The sequence below is a fragment of the Quercus suber genome, unplaced genomic scaffold, assembly GCF_002906115.3.
Source record: "Quercus suber isolate HL8 unplaced genomic scaffold, Cork oak 2.0 scaffold_158, whole genome shotgun sequence".
NCBI lineage: Eukaryota > Viridiplantae > Streptophyta > Magnoliopsida > Fagales > Fagaceae > Quercus > Quercus suber.
In genome coordinates, this window is record NW_027069619.1 from 784,635 (window position 1) to 806,268 (window position 21,634).

General features: G+C 32.8%; 1 protein-coding gene and 1 long non-coding RNA gene across 2 annotated transcripts; both read right to left on the reverse strand.

Moving 5' to 3' along the window:
• Nucleotides 1–2,562: 2,562 nt before the first annotated feature.
• LOC136069251 (uncharacterized ATP-dependent helicase C29A10.10c-like) lies at nucleotides 2,563–5,219 on the reverse strand. Its single transcript, XM_065777557.1, has 3 exons — nucleotides 4,050–5,219; nucleotides 3,589–3,916; nucleotides 2,563–2,894 (listed from the first exon to the last, which is right to left on the reverse strand). The coding sequence occupies exons 1-3, from the start codon at nucleotides 5,130–5,132 to the stop codon at nucleotides 2,629–2,631; spliced, it is 1,677 nt and encodes a 558-aa protein (XP_065633629.1). The 5' UTR covers nucleotides 5,133–5,219; the 3' UTR covers nucleotides 2,563–2,628.
• A 938-nt stretch (nucleotides 5,220–6,157) lies between these two features.
• Nucleotides 6,158–15,843, reverse strand: LOC136069252 (uncharacterized). The gene is made up of 3 exons (XR_010630479.1): nucleotides 15,535–15,843; nucleotides 15,216–15,361; nucleotides 6,158–6,427 (listed from the first exon to the last, which is right to left on the reverse strand). It is a non-coding gene; the product is annotated as an uncharacterized LOC136069252 (long non-coding RNA).
• Nucleotides 15,844–21,634: the final 5,791 nt, after the last annotated feature.

Here is a 21,634-nt window from a genome sequence, read left to right on the forward strand (position 1 = left end):
TCGGATTGGTTTAAATTTTCCCATGTTGCTGAGTAGTAGTTGGTTTAAAACTCTTCAGTTTACTGATTAGCAGTCAGTTTAAAACTATTCTTTTGACATAATAAATAAATTAATAAAAAAAATGATGTGTAAAATTGTAGGACTACCAAAACCCTAGGAAGCCACACTAAGATTTCCCAAGCAATCACAACTTCGAAGGAACAAGCAATTACAACTAAATACTTTAACAAAGCTAGAAAGATTTAATTAAACCCAATGCCTATGTTAACTTTGACAAATTATGTAAAAATATTTATATAGACTGCTCCTAATCTTTTTCCAACAAAGAGTAGGATTTGAACTTGATACAGACACATCCACTGTGTAGAATTGAAGTTTTTACAAATAGAATAACCCTATTCTAGGGGTGTCTATGGGTCAGGTTTGTGCCTAACCCGCGACTGACTAGACCAAATTAGGTGGAGGAAGTTTAGACCCATTGCCAACCGGCGAGGGAGTTAGATAAAAGCGGTCGGATTCGCATTGGATAGTAGTCGGTTATGTCGAAACCATCAACGGCGGAAAAGCTGGCCAAAGCAGTGCACTTCAGGCAAAATCTCGCCAAATCCGGTGAAGATCTGAATGGATTTGGGGAGATCTCGCTAGATTTGGTGAGATTTCCACAAGATCTAGATGAGATCTCACTAGATTAGTGAGATCTCCCCAAATCTGGCATAAATTTCGTAGGATTTGAAGTATTTTGGCCAAAAACTCACCAGAAAAAGCTTGGATCGCCAGATTTTGATAAGTTTCATGGTCGGGTTGGTTAAGGTGAGTTTTAGAGGAGAGAACCCCTGGAGTTGGTTTTTGGGGTCGATTGCAGGTGGGTTAGTTCTAGTTAGTTTCACAGGTTGGGTCGAGTCCAGCGGGTGGGTGGACAGCCCTACCCTATTCCATGTTGTTATCTCTAGTAGTACTTACTAAGGTGACCATACATAGCTTCGAATCCACAGAATCTAATACAAGCAAACTCTATTGAATGTGAACGCCTACTCACAACTTTAAGTATCCACTTGAAGATTTCACTCCAATAACTCTTTATTAACCGGATTTAGCAACTTCATCTTGATCACCAAATCTTTGAAAACATGAACAATGATTCTCGGTTGATGCTTTGAGAGAACTTGGAAATCTCCTATAGTTTGTTTACACGACACAACTCTCCAAAAGTCTTGAAAAGCGAGCCCTAGAATTGCTTTAAAAAAAAAAAAAAAAAAAGAAAAACCTTTGAAAAACTGATACCCTAGCTTCATGAGGGCTGATTAAACATACTTGGAATCTATTCCGCACGAATCTAATAGATTGAGATTAGTGATTCTTGATCAAGCATATATCAAGATTCCATAAACTTGTGAACTTCTTCAATCTTGGTCTTGTCTCGGATTGAAATGGACTTCAAACACACAAAATACTCATTATGCTCTAAAAAATTGATTACATTGATCATGTTTTGCCAACCTTCATGTGGACTAACAGTTTTGGTTTCAAACAAAGCTTCAAATAGTTTTTCTTTTAAGTATTCTTTACAGAACTTCTTCTGATTACTCATGTGGATACCTTTCCCTAAATATTTTCCTCAACTTTTTCAAGAAGGGGTCATTCAAATTTGGTCCCATTTAAGTGAGATTTAGAGAAGGATAACTTGAAAGTGTCCTACCTATCAAATTTTTTATAATGTGTCTGCTCTCAAACCTTAACTAGGCACTTGCACTTGCACTTTGCAAGATGAGACTTAGACATTGCACTAGAAAATAACCCTCTCCTCTAAACAATAAAAAATAAAAAACTAGGGAAAACACCATTCTCTAATATAGAATTATCTTCTCCAACTTATATACATTAAAACTCAAAATATTAACTTTCAATTTTCAAACATTAAATTTCTAGATGATGTTTTTGCCTAATAATGATGTAGTTGCAACACTAGAACAATAACAAAATGTACATAAAAAATGCTAGGTTGTATAAGACCAAAGTCAGGAATCCAATGCGTNATAAAGACCTTCAACCTTAAATTTCTTTAAGATCTGTGAAGAACTTTCACAAACTATGCTCAACTTTTTGGGTCTCCAGCCACTGGAAATTTTAAGTAGAAGGTTTATAACTAACTTCTTTGTCCGGACATACTTTAGTTTTTGAAATGATTTCAGAAAGTTATCACTAAAAAGAACCTGTGGAGATTGCAAAAAAGAAATAAAAGAAACTATAATAAGTACATAAGAAAATTAAGAAAGAGTATTAATAATATATAATGAAAAGTATAGATATGAGGGTGCCAAATACCTTCCACCTAGCACTTTTAAAAAGTATGCTATCAGGATTAAGCAAATCATCAAACTGTTCAAATTCCTTCTTCACTTCTAATATTGCTTTAGCCAAATCCTTGTCCTCATCAGCTTCAAAGAAACATTGGCGTTTCTTAGCATCAACGACCAAGTCTTTCCAAATAGATTTACTATTCACTAGTGTTCTTTCATTTCCCAATATCCACAGACAGTGCCTGAAAGGCATTACAAGGCCAATTGTTATTTACAATACTTGTTAAAATGGAAGCAAAGACAAACTTCTTGAAAGAACTTACATAAAATATTACCTAGCCCTTGTAAGAGCAACATTAGTTCTTTGTAGATTCGATGTGAACCCAATCGATGCATGAGTATTAGACCTTACTGTCGATATTATAATTATGTCCTCTTCCCCACCCTGGAACCCATCTACTGACTTGACCTTTATTGTTAATCCATCAAGAGCATCAAACTTCCATCCAAGTCTTTCTTGAATTGCTACTACTTGAGCAGCATATGGAGATATTACACCAATGTGGTAATTCTGTTTGGAGCCAGTGCCAACCCATGCTGAATTAAAAGCAAAAGCCAAAGGAGGGAAAGAATAAATCAATATAAAAATAAATAAAACAAAGTTTAAGAACTTGTTTCTCTAGCAGAGGTGATTCCATCATGACAGATTGAGGTAAAGACATAAAAGTAATGGATATAGACATATGACTATTCTAAATGACAAAAACGTGTACTTTACAGTATTTTAAAAGATTTAATATGCTGACTTTCGAATTCCTTGAGACTTCATTATGTTCCAGTCCTAACATATGCTGAATTAACTTACTCTCGGGTTAAAATGTACATGATCTACAAGGATCAAAATGTATCTTCCTTGACAAGCAACAAGACGCATATATTATAAGTCTCAATAGAGTTTCCTACCTTTGCAATTGTATCATTTCTTACAGAATAACAAAGTCCATTTGAAAAAACTCATCAACTTCCTCCTGTTTGTATTTTCTAGGGAATTAGAGATCAATCAAATCAGTTTATACTGGCATCAAACGAATGGCTTAAATGTGGCAAAAAGTCAAGAATAAGATCATAGAGTAGAAAGAATGAAGTGCAATTGAACAAATAGCCCATCAGCAAAGACAACGGCGATTGTGAAAATAAGCCCATTAGCAACATAAAGCCTGATTGAACTGATTCTTCAAATTAAAGACAATCTCGAGGTTGGCATAGAATATGAGACTTCAAGAGGAGTTACCTTTGTATAAATTCTTCAGTATTTTCATCACAATAGAAACCTCAACCATGTTTCTCCAACTATGCTCAGAATCATCCTTCTCTTCCCTACCATCTATTACACTAATGAAAGAATAGGGACCAAACATCGGCCCTGGAAGATACTGTTTTTCATAGCTTTTTCCTTTAACATTTGGAGCATCTAAAATCTGGTTGTCATAAAACTTTGCATTTGGGAAAAAACTAATAGATGGATGCATTCGGTACTGTATACTGAGAAGATGCTTTGTGCAACCCAATGAGCTCAACCTCTCAAATAAACTTCTCCCAAAACCAACTTCCTCAGAAATCTACCAAAGAAAATTAAAATATTCTGAAAGAACATTAAATAGAAAAAAAAAAGAAAAAAAAGAAAAAAAAAAACCAATTCACATGTAAACAAAGGTATGAATGTGTCAAAAAAACCAAATAGCATTTACATACACTGCTTGTAATCATTGCTGGTAACTGGCGCTCATCACCAACAAGAATAGCATGCCTTAATCCCGGAAGTTGCAGGGGAATGGTCGACTCACACTCCTTTAATTGTGCAGCATCATCAATAATCAGAATGTTCAGTGGGTTCATTTCCACCGAGTGCAGCATATAAGAACTTGAAGCAGTGCAAAAAATTAAGGAAGCTGCTTTGAAACAAAAATCCATGATTGACCATTTGTTCATAGAGCGCGGAAGATCAAGTTCATTAAATGAACCCTGAAGTTTTTTTAAAAGAGAGAGGCATTCTTTTCTCCTTACATACAGCAGAAATGGTATATCCATAAATGGCTCAGAAATATCTTGACCTACTTCTGAATGTGAAAAAAACTCCTCCAGTGCTTCAGATTCCACATTATCTTTAAACAACAAGGTTTCAAAAGAATTAAGTAGGTCAATAAGAGAAAAAATATTTTGGTGATTGTGCCTGAGAATGTATTTCTTGGGTAAATGTGTATAAAAGACTTGAAGACAATTTTTAAGTGGTGATGAAGTAGCAACAAATCTTTCTCTCAGAAAATCAAGAAATGACTTGCACTTCCCCTCGCCACCATCACTTTCTATCTCTTTAATTTCTTCTTCATTTTTTTGTTCTCTCTCTTTGATCATTTCATTGTCCAAGAAGATGTGAAACTGAGAAACACAATCTTCAAGAAGATCAATCATTGAAGTAAAACAATGCCTCCAACCAGTCAGAGGCCCCAAGCACTCAGTAAGCCTTTGGATCCGATACTCCAAATATATAATTTCCATGTCCGAACCAACCTCAAGCCGCTTATTATTCCCAAATAAGAGAATATCTCCAAATGAGCAAAACAAAGCATCAATTCCAATTTCGGTTTCGAAGTATTCTTTCACCAGCTTTAGGACATAAGAGGCCACTTCTTTAATTGCAACATTTGTTGGGGCACAAGTAAGAGTCCTATGTTCCATTCTTAGAAGGGTGAAAAGCAGGGTGCCAGTGGTTTTTGTTTTGCCAGTACCAGCTGGACCCCATATAAGTTCCACAGACAACTTGTGGTTGCAATGCATCTTACGTAGACAGGCAAGAATAGCATTTTTTTGGGATTCATTCAGTTTTGAAGTAATACTTGTTGCCAAATTCTCATCCCAGCTGCCATCACTCTCTGCAGAACAGAGCTCACAGTCTTCCTCGTTCTGTTGTTCAACATGAGAAAATTAAAATAATTAAAGAAAGTCTTAGCAACAAATGACAGTAAAACAAGTATAAATTTAGAAAAACCAAAACAAATTTCCCTTATTGCAATTGACATACAGACAAATTAACGAAATACATGTCCAAAATTTGGTGCGGGAGGGACAGAAAGGACTAATAAACTCAAACCATATTATCACAACAGTTTAAAGGCACAACTGTTGTAAATTGGGGATTGGGGGGGGGTGTTGAATTCTAATACAAGCTTCTGAAAGAGAAAGGTAGGAACTTCCATTGGGATGATAAGTATATAAGCACTGTTGCTTAAGGATCAACTAAGAGAACATCTTTAGAGTAAGGCACAAAAAAATTATCTTCCTCTAAATTCTTCTAAAGTAAAATGTTTTGCCAAATAATAATTAAAACAATATCAGTATACTATAATCCATGTTAAGTATTCTTTTGTTTCCACATGCACCATATGTCAATCATAATGGGACAATTCCATTTTGCAACTGAATCTAATGCTCAGTAGTATTAAATCTTCAACATTCATACCCAAATTGCTTACCAAAGAACTAGTGCACAAGACTTTCTTAATGATATTCAGATTTCTACGCATGTGCAGTGCATTCCACATTCTCTTGTTAGTGATTGTATTTGTCAAGAAAACCACAAACAATGATTTCTTCCCACCATCAACATCAATATCTTTCAATGTCTTGACTTTAAATCTAGTAGACGTACCCTTATCCTTCTCAAAAACAGATGTAGAATTATCATCCTCCTCAAAAAAAGATGTAGAATTATCATCAATATCATCCTCTTGGATTTTAGTGACCATAACAAAAGCCAAAGACCTTTCTATTCTTTGTAAATCAGAAACATACTCTGGTTTAGCATCTGCTAAAATTAAAATATCTCCAGGCAACGTTTTGTAAGGCTCCTTGCTACGATCACTGAATCGGTTTCTCCAGTTATCAACCTTAAGGTCATACAAATTATTTCCGTATGGCTTAGATTCATCAAATGCAATTACTTCAGCAAAAGGTGCTCTTGATATAATGTCCATACTTGAATACAATTGTGCTCGAGTTTCTTCCAATAAAGGGTAAACATGTGAACGAAAATACTGGTGAACTGATTCAAAGGTCTGTGGAATCTTTTCAACCTATAAAGAATGAAAACAAAGGATTAATTCAAAAAAGACTAACAAAGAAATTCCATGGAGGTTTATACGCTTAAATATATAAGCTGCTAAGCTCACTTATATTCTCAATAAAATATCTAATGAGAATAGTAGATTCAATTTATAATAAGCATTCAAAATAAAGGACAGTTTACTATTAATAGCAATTTTACAAGATACTGACTTTCTTCTTGTAGTACATTCAATACTTCTTCCCCCAGGAAAATGATAAGAACAAGTATATAGTTTTGTCTTCCTAATCTATAATCAATCAATCAATCAATCAATATATATATAAAAGCAGAGACCTCATGCGGGAAAGCATGAGGTTCTGCCATGTGGCGCCTTCTTTGATAACCATTCAAAATTTTTTTTTTTTTTTTGGTTCAAGTTACACCTCATCTATTACTTATTACTCCTCATCACTCCTCTCTCTCAAGTCTCAATTGACAAAAATAACTTTTAAACTTTCAAGTATACCATTAATTGTTTAATAAAGAAAGAAAAAAAAATACCACAAATTCAGCACTTCTACGTCTAACCCTTCAATTGCCCGCCTCTTGCAATTATCTAAGTTATATAGCTCTTCTACATCTAACCCTTCAGTTGCCCACCTTTTTCAATTATCTAAGTTATATATTAATTAGTACACTTCCTTCTAGCCATGAGTCTCCTTTTACAACCACTTCCCTTATTTTCTTTTAATGTTTCTCTTTCTTTTCTTTTTTTTTTCTTTTTTCTAAAATCTTTAGCTACACGTTTTTTAGCAATCACGCTTCCTAGCTTCTAGCCATGAGTCTCCTTTTACAATCACTTCTCTTCTTTTCTTTTAATGTTCCTCTTTTTTTTTTTTTTTTTTTTTTCTAAAATCTTTAGCTACACGTTTTTTAGCAATCACATTTTTATAACTCAAATTCTTGATGTATTGTTGGACAGATTGTGCTTGAAATGAGTAAATCCTATGGCAAAATTGCGGTTTTGCATTCTAGAATCTATAGAGTTCAAACATGGTGAGTAAGGGCTTGAAATTTTATTCTTTTTCTCCTTTTGAAATTTTATTCTAGAAAAGTGATTGTGTTCTTGGCTAAGTAAGAGGAAACACTAATATTATGCTTTAACTAATATAAACTAAATTAATTTTTGTTGTTGTTATCAATCTAATATTAGAGTTTGCAATAGAGGGTTGGGTTTTAATTGTGTTGTTATCAATTCAATATTAGAGTTTGCAATTTTGACGTGTTGGGTGTTTTGTTGGAATTATTACAGACAAATAAAAAGAAGTGGTTTATGAAATCCTACGACAAGGGCAATGGCAAGGAATCCAATCATATCCACGTGCTCTCTCTCCACGCCTTTGCAAATACCACAAACATATCATCATAATTGGAATGTCCCTTTGAGGTCAATTTTATTTTTCCCGTTATTTTCTTTGGGATGTTATTTTTAATTTCAGTAATCAACTGGGTTTATTTTTATTTTTCGGGGACAATAATCATCATATGCAAAGGTTAAAATCTAGAGCATCTTATCATAACTATTACTATACGTCCTTTTCTTACTTTCCAACTTCCATTCACTTAACTGAAACTATATGGGGCTGAATAATGACTATCCTTGATTAAAATCTCATTTCAACTATTGCTAAGCCTTAGCCACCTATTGGTGCAGCCACCTATTGGTGCTACAGTGCTCAAAGGCCCTATAGGGAATTTTTGGTTTAACTATATATCATTGCTAGATATCAACACAACACAAATTTCATCTTTTGTGTGCATTTTAATTTAGTCTTCTTTCTCTTTTGAATTTAACTTGCTCTTTGTCAATGTTCATTCTTTGTTGTTAATTAATGATGCGCTTTTGATTCCATAAAACATTTGGATATTAATGTTTTCATTCTTAATCAATTTTGAGTGTTATTTGGATGTAGTTAAGCATCAATGTAGTAGACCTCATGTTAGTTTATGTGTTTCTTAATGTACTTTGTGCAAGAAGGTGAATTAAAAGGTTTGAGTTTACATGTGCAGGAGATGAACTTTATGCAATCTTCTGTAGAAAGTGGACCATTCAGACAATGACAAATAACACATTAAAGAATGTAAATTCTGTTCATGTTTTCCAGCTATAAGAAACTGAGGAATTTCATATTCGAAAGCTTTAAAGGGGCAACCGAATATAAATGTTCTTGGAATTACTTTTTAAACATTGTTGTTTGTGACTTTCAAATGACTGCATATTGCAAATTGTTATGTTGGTATTAGTTTGGAATACTTACAAAAAATAACAAAGAATGTTGCCAAATCTAAATTTCATAGATTTGGCACTAACTACACTCAATAGAATTTTTAATTTTAATATTGAGCTTTAATAGGATTTGATTATGGTTAGGAACTAGGGTTTGGTTTGAATTTAGTTCTATTATTAAAACTCTGTAAATTAAACATGACTAACAATAATTGTATTAATGAACGCAAGGGGTTAAAACATATTTTTTTTACAAAATATTTCAAAATGCACCGCGCATCGCGTGGGATATCGGCTAGTGTCTTTTAATTTAAAAAACATCGCCTGCTAGAAGAATCAAGTAACAGCTTAGGCTTTTACTCTAGCAGCAGAGTGTGCAACAAATAGGCATGTAAGATTCTACACTTTATTAGGTTAAAAGAGACCACCAAGTTTGGAGGATAGAATTTCTTAGAGGAATCTTTGTATTAGATTCTCAATTGAATATACACTTGACTATAGTTTGGGGGGAAAAAAGAAAAAGAAAAGGGAAACAACCCTTTTTGTTTTTAAAAAAAGCCATGGGTCCTAAGGGAGATTCGATGAAAATTCCGATCCCCACTCTCACAGAGAAATGCAAAGCTTATAAATTGGATATAAATGACGACATTACCTAACAGTGTCCTAAATTATATGTTCTTCAATGATAACTTACAAATTTATTTTAAAATAACATAATTATGCTATTCATTTGGAATATCGTAAAAGAAATAATATAATATAAAGCCATCAATTATTCATTCAAATCTATAATATACTTGTATGTAATTCAATTTAACCTTTTTTTTTCCCTTTTAAATTTTTATGCTAAATTTTAAAACATTAACACAAATGAAACACTTAAATATTCCATGTTGTATACATTATATATCATATAGTATATTTTGTCGCATTATAAACAAACTATGACTTTATATGTTTTGTTGAAAAACCTTATGTTGTAGACACTTCATTTCGCACCCATAATTCAATCTTAGAAAATGTAGTATGATCATTTCACATATCCAAGGGTACAAATGTAATTTGACCACTCATTAATCAATCACACTTCATGGGGATGATCTTGAGGTTTCAACGATCACAACCACGTATCCAATGCCTCAATTGAATAATCGGATTGGAAGATATTGCAAGATCAAATTTTAACGGTCAATATATTTTTGCATGAGGCTAATTACATAGGATTAATGATCATTAATTTTGATTGGATACTAAAAATGACTAATTAAAATTAATTAGATGGAAATTTGTGATTAGCTGAGTTCATATTATAATATGTGGCTTAGTGCAATGAATAAAATTTGGGGTAATTACACTAAACCCGTTTATGGTTTGGCCCAGAATCATTTTGCCTACCCGTGGTTTAAATAGTATCACTTTATCCACATGAGATATGTTCCGTTTGTTTTCCGGAACCACTTCAACCACTTCTGTTAAAATCAGAGATAAATAAGTATTTTTGCTCAAATTTTATGTCACTCTCCTCCTTAAAAAAAAAGCACAAAAATGCAAAAGAAACAAGATCAAAAAGTTGTATTGTTATCTCTCTCTCAATTCACATAAATCTTAAACATGAAGAACATATCCAAAAAAGTAAAACCCAGATCAACCTACTCAAATAACCGAACAATATTGCCCTTCAATCAACCGAACAATACACTATGACCTGTCTCAGGCCACTTACTCGAAACAAATGGAAAGCTGTACAGTGCTCCATAAGGCCACTTACTCGAAACAAATGGAAAGCTGTACAGTGCTCCATAAGGCCACTTACTCGAAACAAGCTAACCTGGTATCTGCAACCACTTGCCGATACATTTTCCGTGAAAAACATGTGAACATGGCATGCTAGTGACTTCGAAATCTATCTGAAACTCTTCCAAGCAGACGCTACATTCTTGAATCAAGTTTGAACTTGGCTGAAACCTAATCTTCTCCAAGGCCTCAATAGAAGATTTAGTCGCTGGAATGAACTTAGGCTCATAAGTCTCCATGGAGTCCAAGATTATGGTATCGTAATCGAGCACCAAATCCACAATAGGCACCTCTATGTCCATTGACTCCACGTATATTATGTCCACAACAATGGGCATCCTTGATGTCCCGGCCAATCCAGCAACTTGTTGTACCATAGTACCATGATCTTCCACTGGGATCTTGAACTCTTTAATCAAAGAGTACAAGCAACCACCATTGATATCTTGCAACATCACTTCATGTTTGAAAAAAAAAAAAAAAAAAAAAAGAGAAAAAGAAAAAGAAAAAAGAAGCACAAAAATGCAAGAGAAACAAGATCAAAAGGTGGTATTGGTCTCTCTCTCACTTCACATAAATCTTGAACATGAAGAACATACCCAAAAAAGTAAAACCCAAATCAACCTATACAAATAACCGAACAGTACTGCCCTTCAATCAACCAAACAATACACTATGACCTGTCTCAGGCCACTTAGAGCATCCACATCAGTTGGTGGATACTCTTCTATAATACAAAAACTTTTTCATTTTACACATTTTGGCTAAAAAAACTTCCACATTAGCTCATGTAAAACTGTGTAAAGTCTTCTAAAAATTTCCATGAGCTACAATAACCGTGCATATATATACGATTATTGTAGCTCGTCTATACATTATTTTAATAATTTTTAATTTCGCTCCTTTTTTTTTTTTTTCTCTCCTCCATCTGCACAACCAACGCCCTCATCATCTGCTTCTTCCTCTGATACACACACTCCCACAGACAAAATAAAAAATCAACCACAAAAATCAAAAATCAACCACAAAATCAACCACAGACACCACAATACCGAACACACCCACACACAAACACACCAACGGAGACAAAGAGAGTGGATCGGCGCTTGTTGTGGATCAACGTGCTTGGATCGAAGTGCTTGGATCGGCGTTCTTCTTGTCGTGCTTGGATCGGCGTTCTTCTTGTCGTGCTTGGATTGGAGTTCTTCTCGCCATGCTTGGATCGGAATTTCAGATGGAAATTTCAGATCGGCGTTTGAATTTCAGATGGAAATTTCAGCTTGGATCAAAGTTTCAGAGAGAGTGGATCAGCACTTGTGGCAGATCGGCGTGCTTGGATCGGAGTGCTTGGATCGGCATTCTTCTCCTCGTGCTTGGATCGGAGTTCTTCTCACTGTGCTTGGATCAGAGTTTCAAATTGGCGCCATGCTCCTTGCTTGGATCGAAATTTCAGAGAGTTTGAAATAGAGAGGAGTTTCAGAGAGGAGTGAAAATGTTGGAATAGAGAGGAGTTTCAGAGAAGACTCTAGAACAGAGTCTCGTGAGTGGAGAGAGAGGGTTTGAGATAAAATAATAAGAAGAAAAGAAAGAAAATGATTATTTAAATAAAACAGATGATAGAATAGATAAACTGATGTGGGTGATTTGTAAAAATGAGTGTGTAAAATAGAAAAAGCAGGTTTTTAATGTAAAAATGAGTGTGTATAATACACGAACTGATGTGATTGCTTACTCGAAACAAATGGAAAGCTGTACAGTGCTCCATAAGGCTACTTACTCGAAACAAGCTAACCTGGTACCTGCAACCACTTGCCGATACATTTTCCGTGATAAACATGTGAACACAGCATGCTGGTGACTTCGAAACCTATCTGAAACTCTTCCAAGCAGATGCTACATTCTTGAATCAAGTTTGAACTTGGCTGAAACCTAATCTTCTCCAAGGCCTCAATAGAAGATTAAGTCACTGGAATGGACTTAGGCTCATAGGTCTCCATGGAGTCCAAGATTATGGTATTGTAATTGAGCACCAAATCCACAATAGGCACCTCTATTTCCATTAACTCCACGTATATTATGTCCACAACAATGGGCATCCTTGATGTCCCGGCCAATCCAGCAACTTCTTGTACCATAGTACCATGATCTTCCACTGGGATCTCGAACTCTTTAAGCAAAGAGTACAAGCAACCACCCTTGATATCCTGCGACATCACTTCATGTTTGGAAAGCCATAACAATCTTTCAATATTGGATGTAATTTCTTCGTAGGAAGACACTGGTTCTTGGCTGTTGCCGATGTAGCTCTTCTATTAATTTTCACAAAACCCTCCCTTTTGATCATCTTTCTCTTGTATTTTTGTGCTATTTTTTTTGTTTTGAGAGGAGAGAGAAATAAAATTTGAGCAAAAATACCTATTTACCCTTGATTTTAACAAAGGTGGATTACGGAAAACAAACGGAACATACCTCAGGTAAGTAAAGTGACACTTTTTAAATCACGATTAGGCAAAGCGATTTCGAGTCAACCACAGGTGGGTTTAGTATAATTACCCCCATAAAATTTATTAGCTAATAAAAACAAACCACTATTAAATAATGTGATTTTTGAGTAATTATGCCAATGAAAATTGTTTAAAATCATAATTATCATTTTGAAAGATTCCTAATCATGAAAAATATCTCAAAATTTCGTCCAAATACATTTTTCAACTCAAAAAACACTAGAAAACATGAGCAAGCGAAACGGTTAAACTAGCAAACTATCACCGATGTGCCAAGTGGCACTTGAGAAGGGCTGATTTTCCCTAAATAGTTTTGGTTCTTATAAAAAAAAGAAAAAAGAAAAATGTGCTGATTGGCACTTCGTGGGTGCTGACTTTCTAAGCACTCAGCTTAAAAATTATGCTACTCACTCCTCTATAAACAGAGGGGAGCATCCTTCAGTCAAAGTATTTACGTCAACTCGTGCAAAAATTTTGGTATATTTTAACATAAGAACCTACTTTTTCTATTTTTCATATTTACTTTTCAAAACACTCCACTTCAGATTATCAATTTTACATTACATTTTATTAAAATATCAATTTTTCTTGATTTTATCAATTGTTTCTCTTTCTGCATACACAACAGCTACCATTTACTCTTTTCCTTTATTCTCGAGATGAAAGAATAAACAATTAAATGCAAAATTAATAGTGTTGGTGTAAATTTACACGGTTATTGTAGCAAACTTGTAAATTTACACAATTATACAAGGACTGATATGAGTCATTTTTAGGCAAAATTATGTAAATTTTACACATTTTTTTATTATACACGAACTGATGTAAATGCTCTCAAAGCACCCATTCTCCTAGTTTTTGAGAAGATCTACAAAAATATTGATCTTCAATAGTTCATGTTTCTCTCTTAGGCATTCTTGAGATTACAATCTCTTCATTAGTTTAGTGACTGATTTTGTTTTCCCAACTCTCTTGCTTTTCTAAGAGGAATCCCTTTTTGCATTTTAATTTTAGGGTAATTGCAAATCACACTCCTAAAGTTTGGGGATATTTAGATTTTACATCCTGAAGTTTCAATATCTGAATTTTACCCCGTGATGTATGGGGTGTTTGAATTTTACATCATAATATTTCAGAATTTGAATTTTACCCCCTAAATTTTATAGGTATTTAGATTTTACTCCCAAAAAAATTTGAGAGTGTTAGGATTTTTCACCCTAAAGTTTTAGAATAACACCTCCAAGCTTTTAGGGATAAAATCCAAATTCTAAAGTGTTGATGTCGCGAAAGCATGAAGAAAGCACACAAGACAGTTTTTCAAAAAATTTCCATCTCATTTTGGAAAATGAACCTTTTTTTTTCTTCATTTTTAATAACTAAAAAAAGGTGAGGCAAATTTAATGTGGGGCAACAAATGAAAACTTTAACCATTGACAAACTAAAAATATCACTACTTAAGAGCATTTCTAAAAGCATCGGTATCCACATATATTAGCTAAAATTTGGAGAATATGTGCTGTGTTAGTACTCCAGCAGATTCGATAAAGTCTTTTTTTTTTTTTTTGGCTCATGAACAGGAGCCCAATTGAACAAGAGCCCATCAAGTCTGTTGGACTACTATTCATTCTTCAGATTCTTATTTTCTATTATAATAATTAGGCACGGAATAAAAAAATGTTGAAAGATGTGTAGTTGTTAAAAAAGAATAAATAATAAATAAAGAAATAATATTTAAATGAAATAGAGAATCTGTTGAAAAATATATTTGAAAAAATGAGTAAATAAACTGTTCATTCTCCAAACAGTACAAAAATTTGATGAATCTGCTGGAGATGCTCTAACACATCCTCTATGAGAGAGAATCAAGTTTAAATCACTCACCACTCATTATTGTAATTAAAAAAAAGAAAAAGATAAAACGAAAAAAAAAGAGAGGTCCACAAAGACAAACTATAGTAATAAAGAAAATAAAATAATTCAAAATTTTGGTAGGATTTTCCAAAAATGAAAGGAAATGCCAAAAGAAGCTTTTTGTAGTCGTAAGAGGAAACTGGTGAAATCGGCTTGGGCCTAAAATAATAAAGCCCACAGAGACAAAATAATAAAGTAAAGAAATAACAAAAATAACACACATATATTATTTAAAAAGCTGCTATAAAAATAAAACCAGCAGAGAAGAGACTGATATATTGTATTGTAATAAAGAAGTAAACCAAAAGAAGAAAGCAAACCTGGTCCTTGAAAAGGTCTTTATTTTCAATTTGTTCAAGGGACCAAGAGAGCACAATTTCAGTGAAGCCATCATCATTAGGAACTGCTCTCATCTTCTTTTAACTCTCTCCCTTCTCTTTCATCATCATTTCTTCTTACATCATCTCTGCATGCATTAATATATTATATCATCAAAAACCCATTTGGCCATTTCTCTGTAACCCTTTAATAAATTCATAGAAAGGGAGGCTTCTTAGCTAGGAAGGAAAGAAGTACGAGAAAAAGAAAAAAAAAAAAGAAAAAAAAGAGGAAACTGGGACTCTTTAGTACGGGCATTACCAGTTATCAAAAGAAAGAAAGGCATATATGTTAGCACCGACTTCTTTCTTTGGCTTTCTTTCAACCTAAGAGAATGGATGATGAGATAGACTTTCCATATCATTGATTAAACGAGTAGCGTATCTATCAGAGGATTCAAGATTCAGAAACAGAAACCTTATTGAAAAGGAAAAGCAAAGAGAGAACGTTTACAAAAGAACATTTTAAGGTTCTTTTCCTTGCCCACAAAGGAAGGAGCTTTCTTATTTGTGACTGTGACTCTTTCATAGACAGAGAGTAAAGGAAGGAGCTTCCTTATCTAGGAAGGAAACAAGTAAGAGAAAAAGGTTCCTGGGAATCTTTAATAAGGACATTATTATTATTATTATTATTTTGTTAAACAGAACGGGCATTATTATTATTATTATTATTATTATTTTTTATGAACACAGTGCGGGCATTACTGGTTATCAAAAGAAAGGCATATATATTTATATACGTTTAGGGTATATTATGTTTAGATACCACTTAGATCCATTTGAATATGGTTTATTTTGTTGAAAATTAAAAATATTATAGTAAAATAAAATTTTAAACGTGTGAACCTAAATAAAGAGATTTGTAGATTTCACACGAGACCCACTAACAAACACTCTCACGTGAAATGCGCACGTCAATAAAAAAATAAAAAAGAGAAAAATGCAAATGCAGCATTGTGGATGCCAATCCAAACATATACTTATTTTGTTGAAACTGAAAAATTATTACTAAAAGTATTATAGATAAATGTAAAAGTTAATTGAAATAGTATAATGGGCCCATGAATAATGCCAAAAAGTGCAGTGGAGCCCATAAATAGTAGCAAAAATAAACTGAATAATGAAATAATTTTAATTTTTAAGTGCAACCCAAACGCACACTTAGCACTGATGTCTTTGGCTTTGTTTTTCAACTTTAAAAAAGAGAATGGATTAAAGCATTGAATGAGTACCAGGCATTCAGATACCTTAGAGCATTAACATTTGGAGATGTAAAAAAAAAAAAACATATTTTACATCTTCAAACACTACTTTATCTATTTTACTAACTCATTTTACAATTTATCTTACATCCTAGTTTTTATTTTTATATACAACCCAATAAAATAAAATAAACTATCTAATAAAATGATTAAAAAAAGTATTATTCCCTCTCTTTTTCCCCACTTACTTTTTCTCTTCACACACAATCACATATTAAAATAATATATATTTTTTACAATCTGGATGAAGTGAGTTTTGAGTGGCTTAGGTTGTAAAGAGAGAGATTCTCTATGTGGAAAAGGAATAGTAAAGAGAGGTTACAAAATTATTTTAAGGCTATTTAGGCACAAAAGCAATGTCCTTAGTTCTCTTTTGTATCATATTAGCGTTTAGAAAACGCCACCGTACCATAAGCTATAAGCTTTAGAAAAGTGAGAGATTTGGGATATGTCCTTCATATTCTTTTGTATTGCATTAGCGTTTAAAAAATGTAACATTATTATAAGCTATAAGTTTTAGAAAAATGCGAGATTTGGGGTATAATTTTTGCTCACACCAAAAAATTGTTTAGTATATTGTTCTAATAATAAATAGTACAATTATAAAAAATGTGAGAAGAGCAAGGAAGAAGAAAAAGAAATAGGAAAAGAATTGGTTTGACTAATGTATTAGATACGGTGTGCACAAAAAAGATAAAAACAAAATAATATTAATTGATCCATTATTACTAACAGGGAAGACTTTTAGGCTTGTAAAAGTTTTAAAAAAATTATAATATATATTATTAAAATTATTAGTTTAATATGGCAAAAAAAATATTATTAATTTAATTTCATATATATATATTTTTTTTAATTTACAAAATTATTTTAAGGCTATTTGGGCACAAAAGCAATGTCTTTAGCTCTTTTTTGTATCGCATTTGTGTTTAGAAAACGCCACCGTACTATCTATAAGCTTTAGAAAAGTGAGAGATTTGGGATATATCCTTCGTTTTCTTTTGTATTGCATTAGTGTTTAGAAAACGCCACATTATTATAAGCTATAAGCTTTAGAAAAATGCGAGATTTGGGGTATAATTTTTGCTCACACCAAAAAATCGATTAGTATCTTATTTTGATAATCAACATTATAATCATAAAAAATGTGAGAAGAGCAGGGAAGAAAAAAAAGAAATAGGAAAAGAATTGGCTTGACTAATGTATTAGGTACGGTGTGCACAAAAAGGATAAAAACAAAATTATATTAATTGATCCATTATTACTAACAGGAAGACTTTTAAGCTTGTAAAAGTTTTTAAAAAATTATAATATATATTATTAAAATTATTACGGCAAAAAGAAAAAAGAAATAATTATTATTAATTTAATTTCATATATATATATATATATCTTAAAACGTTGTACAGGTATTAACCGATATTAAAATATATCATTCTCCTAACAAAACTGAAGCGTCTTCAGATATGAAAATTTGTTTTTTCTTTAAAAAAAAAAAATCATACTAAAAATGTTTTGATTCTTCCGGAATGATATTGGTTCAATTAGTTGATAAAAATTACTATTATACTTTTTCATTATAAAAATAATGCATTTAATACATAGTACATACTAGAATAGAATGCTTTCCATTTTAAATGCAGAAAATCATTTTCCTTAGTTACTAATTATTATAAATGTTATGACTAGCTAGTGTCTTGAAGTAGAATATAGATGAAAATCATATAAAATGGTTGTGTCAACTGTGTGTGAGGTTCTATTAAAAAAAAAAAAACTGTGTGAGTTTTGTGATTGCATTATGATATTGTCATCCAATGACGTAATATAGAAATATTTATCTGTAACACTATGGTGAGACTATGGTAGTCATGTGATGAATTGGTAATAATCTTTAATCATTACATTACATACATTTTTTAAATCAGTATTAAGGTTATAATTTTTTTTTCCCTGGGATACAATTTTATATGTTAAGTTTATGGTTTTTTTTTTTTTAATTTTTAATTTTTAATTTTTATAAATTTTCTTAAGGTATAAAACTAAATCAAATCCATCTTTTTTTCATGTTACCTCATTAACCATACTAGACCTAATTTAATTAATGTTTAAGGTTTAATTATAGTGTTGCTGGGATTTCGGATAAGTTTAAAATCCATTTATGGGCAATTAAAAGAAAGAATATATGGCCAATAGCTTTTTAGTTCAACTGGTTGATAACTTTTGATATCTTTAATAGATATATTCAAGATTCAAATCTCCTCTCTTGTGACTATTGAATTATTAATATATATATATATATATATAAAACCAAGAAGGTTTTGTACATCTATATATCATATTTTAAAGATTAAAAAAAAAAAAAAAAAAAAAAAAAAAAAAAAACTTTAAACAAAAGAAGGTAACATTATATTGTCATGACAATATAATGTTACCTTTGACGATCTTAGAAGACACACTTATTGTATTACACCCTAAAGATAGGATAAAGCCAAATTGATCTATTCTTAAACAGAAGCACTTTATCTATATATTGCTTATAGGATTTTTTGGAAGATTCATCTATATCCCTGTAGTTTATCAATAAACAGGATCTTATATGTGATAGGTGACTTCCCTCTATAGCAAATAATTCTTTGGGTAAATTACAACTTACCTATCTGTGGTTAGACTGAAATTTAAGTTACCTACTTGTGGTTTAAAATTTGACATTTTACCCACTTGAGGTTTGACCGAAATTTAAGTTGCTTACCTGTAGTTTGAAATACCATAATACAAGTGTTCCGTTGAAATTTTTTTGATCTTGTATTTTTATGTATTTTTGTGTTTTTAGAGGGGAGAGACATAAGAGTGGAGCAAAATTACATATTTAACAATGTTTTTAACAGAAGTGGGTTTTAGAACTCTAATTGAGCTAATTTCAGGTGAGTAAAATGTCAAATTTCAAAATACAGTTAGGTAACTTAAATTTTGGTCAAACCACATGTGAGTAAGTTGTAATTTGTCCTAATTCTTTCTGCACTCAGCCAAAAAACAATTATTTCACAACTTAAACCAAACAAACGTAAAGTTCTACCATATATGTTTGGTAATAGAAATTCTAAGTTTACGCCTAATTTTACGCCCAAGTAATCATTAGTCAACATTCCAAGTTCTGGATTATGTAGTATATCATTTTGAAAGTAAACCAAATATATATATATATATATATATAGAACATGATAAGAAGGGAAAAAAGATTCCTACAATTTTTACCCCACATAATAAAATGCTTATCAACCTAGCTTTTTATTTATTTTTATTTATTTATTTATTTATTTTATATAAAGGATCATTCCTTCATTTAATCATAATAAACATCCTGATTCAAGGCTTCCATAGCTGGTGGAGAAGAATCCTCCATCCAATACACATCATCATCTAAAGTGTTCCTAACATGTTGAACAAGAACACGTGCAACCTTATTCCCACCCCTCCTAGTCATGCTAAATCTAGCCCACTCTAAACACTAAACCAAATGTCGTATATCATCCACTACATAACCTAACAATGAGTAATTGATCCTTGATGAGGAAATGGCCTTCATTACATTTACATTATCTCCCTCTATAATCAGCTTGGTAAAGCCGGCATCCATAGTGAATTCAATTGATCTTCTACATGCCAACAATTCTGCTTCCTTACTAGAGTTCACCTTCGGTCCACTTGCTATCATCGCCGCCATAACCTAACCTTGCTCATTACGAACAATTGTGCCAAGTCCAGACCTGCCCAACTCTGAAAAAATTGTTGCATCAAAATTCAGCTTGTAAGCAGATGGTGGAGGAGGTTGCCAAGTTTCACTGCATGGTTGCTCCATCCGAATGACATTTAGCTAAGTTTGGGTTGTCTTTTATTCTTCAGTGTACTCTTCAGCTCTCCTGTTCAAGCTCTTCGGGTCCATCAGATTTCCTCCATACACCACATGGTTGCGCTAGTTCTAGATAAGCCAAGACTGAATCCAAAATAGCTCCACTTCCTCACTCGTCAACCTGTCAATCAAATACTCCATAAGCTGTAGCATGTCCATATGTATTAAGCTTTGCTTCTGCAATGTTCAAATGCTTCCTGCCCAGATGTCTTGCACCATAGCACACTCCTATATTGCATGAATGGTAGACTCTGATTCTCTTGTGCATATCGGACATTTCTCATCAGCAATTATTCTTCTCTTTGACAATTAACTCTTGTAGTAAAAATATCATTACATGCCCTCCAATCGAAGACTTTAATTTATTTGGGATTTTGAGATTCCACAGTGCATTCCAAAGCTTCTTTCCTGTGCTTCCACCTGATGATTCTGCCCTATCTTCCCCTTGAATCTTCCTTGTCACCTTGTAAGCCGATTTAACAGAGAAGCTTCCATTTTTATTGTAGCTCCAGATAATAGAGTTAGCAACATTTCTTCTGCTAAGCTAAATTCTACAAATTGCTTCAGCATCTTCCCTATGAAAGATTGACGTAATTAACTCACTCCTCCATGCATGTATCTCCAGGTTGATCAAATTTGAAACAGCCATCTCATCCAATAATTCATGATTAGGATCATGACCCTCCAACAATACCCAACCTGAAGAATAGGCAAGGCAGTCACCAAAATTCTCCAAACATAAAAGCACCCAGGTCATTCTTTAGCATCAAGGAAAGATGATCGAGGAAAATACCTTGCTTTGAAACACCTATATAATAAAAAATCATTACCATGAATCATCCTCCAACCTTATTTAGCCAACATAGCTAAATTAAAAGCTCTTAAATCCCAAAATCCCATACCACCCTCCATTTTTGAAGTTGATAATTTATCCCAACTTTTCCAATGAATCTTCCTTTCATTGCCTACTTGTCCCCACCAAAATTTAGCACACAAATTATCCAATTCATCACACAGCTTCAAAGGAAGTTGGAATACACTCATCGTATATGTGGGTATAGATTGAGCTACTGCCTTTATAAGAATCTCTTTACCAATTCTGGATAATAGCATGCCTTTCCATCCTTGCAGTTTCTTCTATATTCTATCTTTCAAATAGGAAAAGTTGTGATATTTAGCCCTTCCCATCAAAG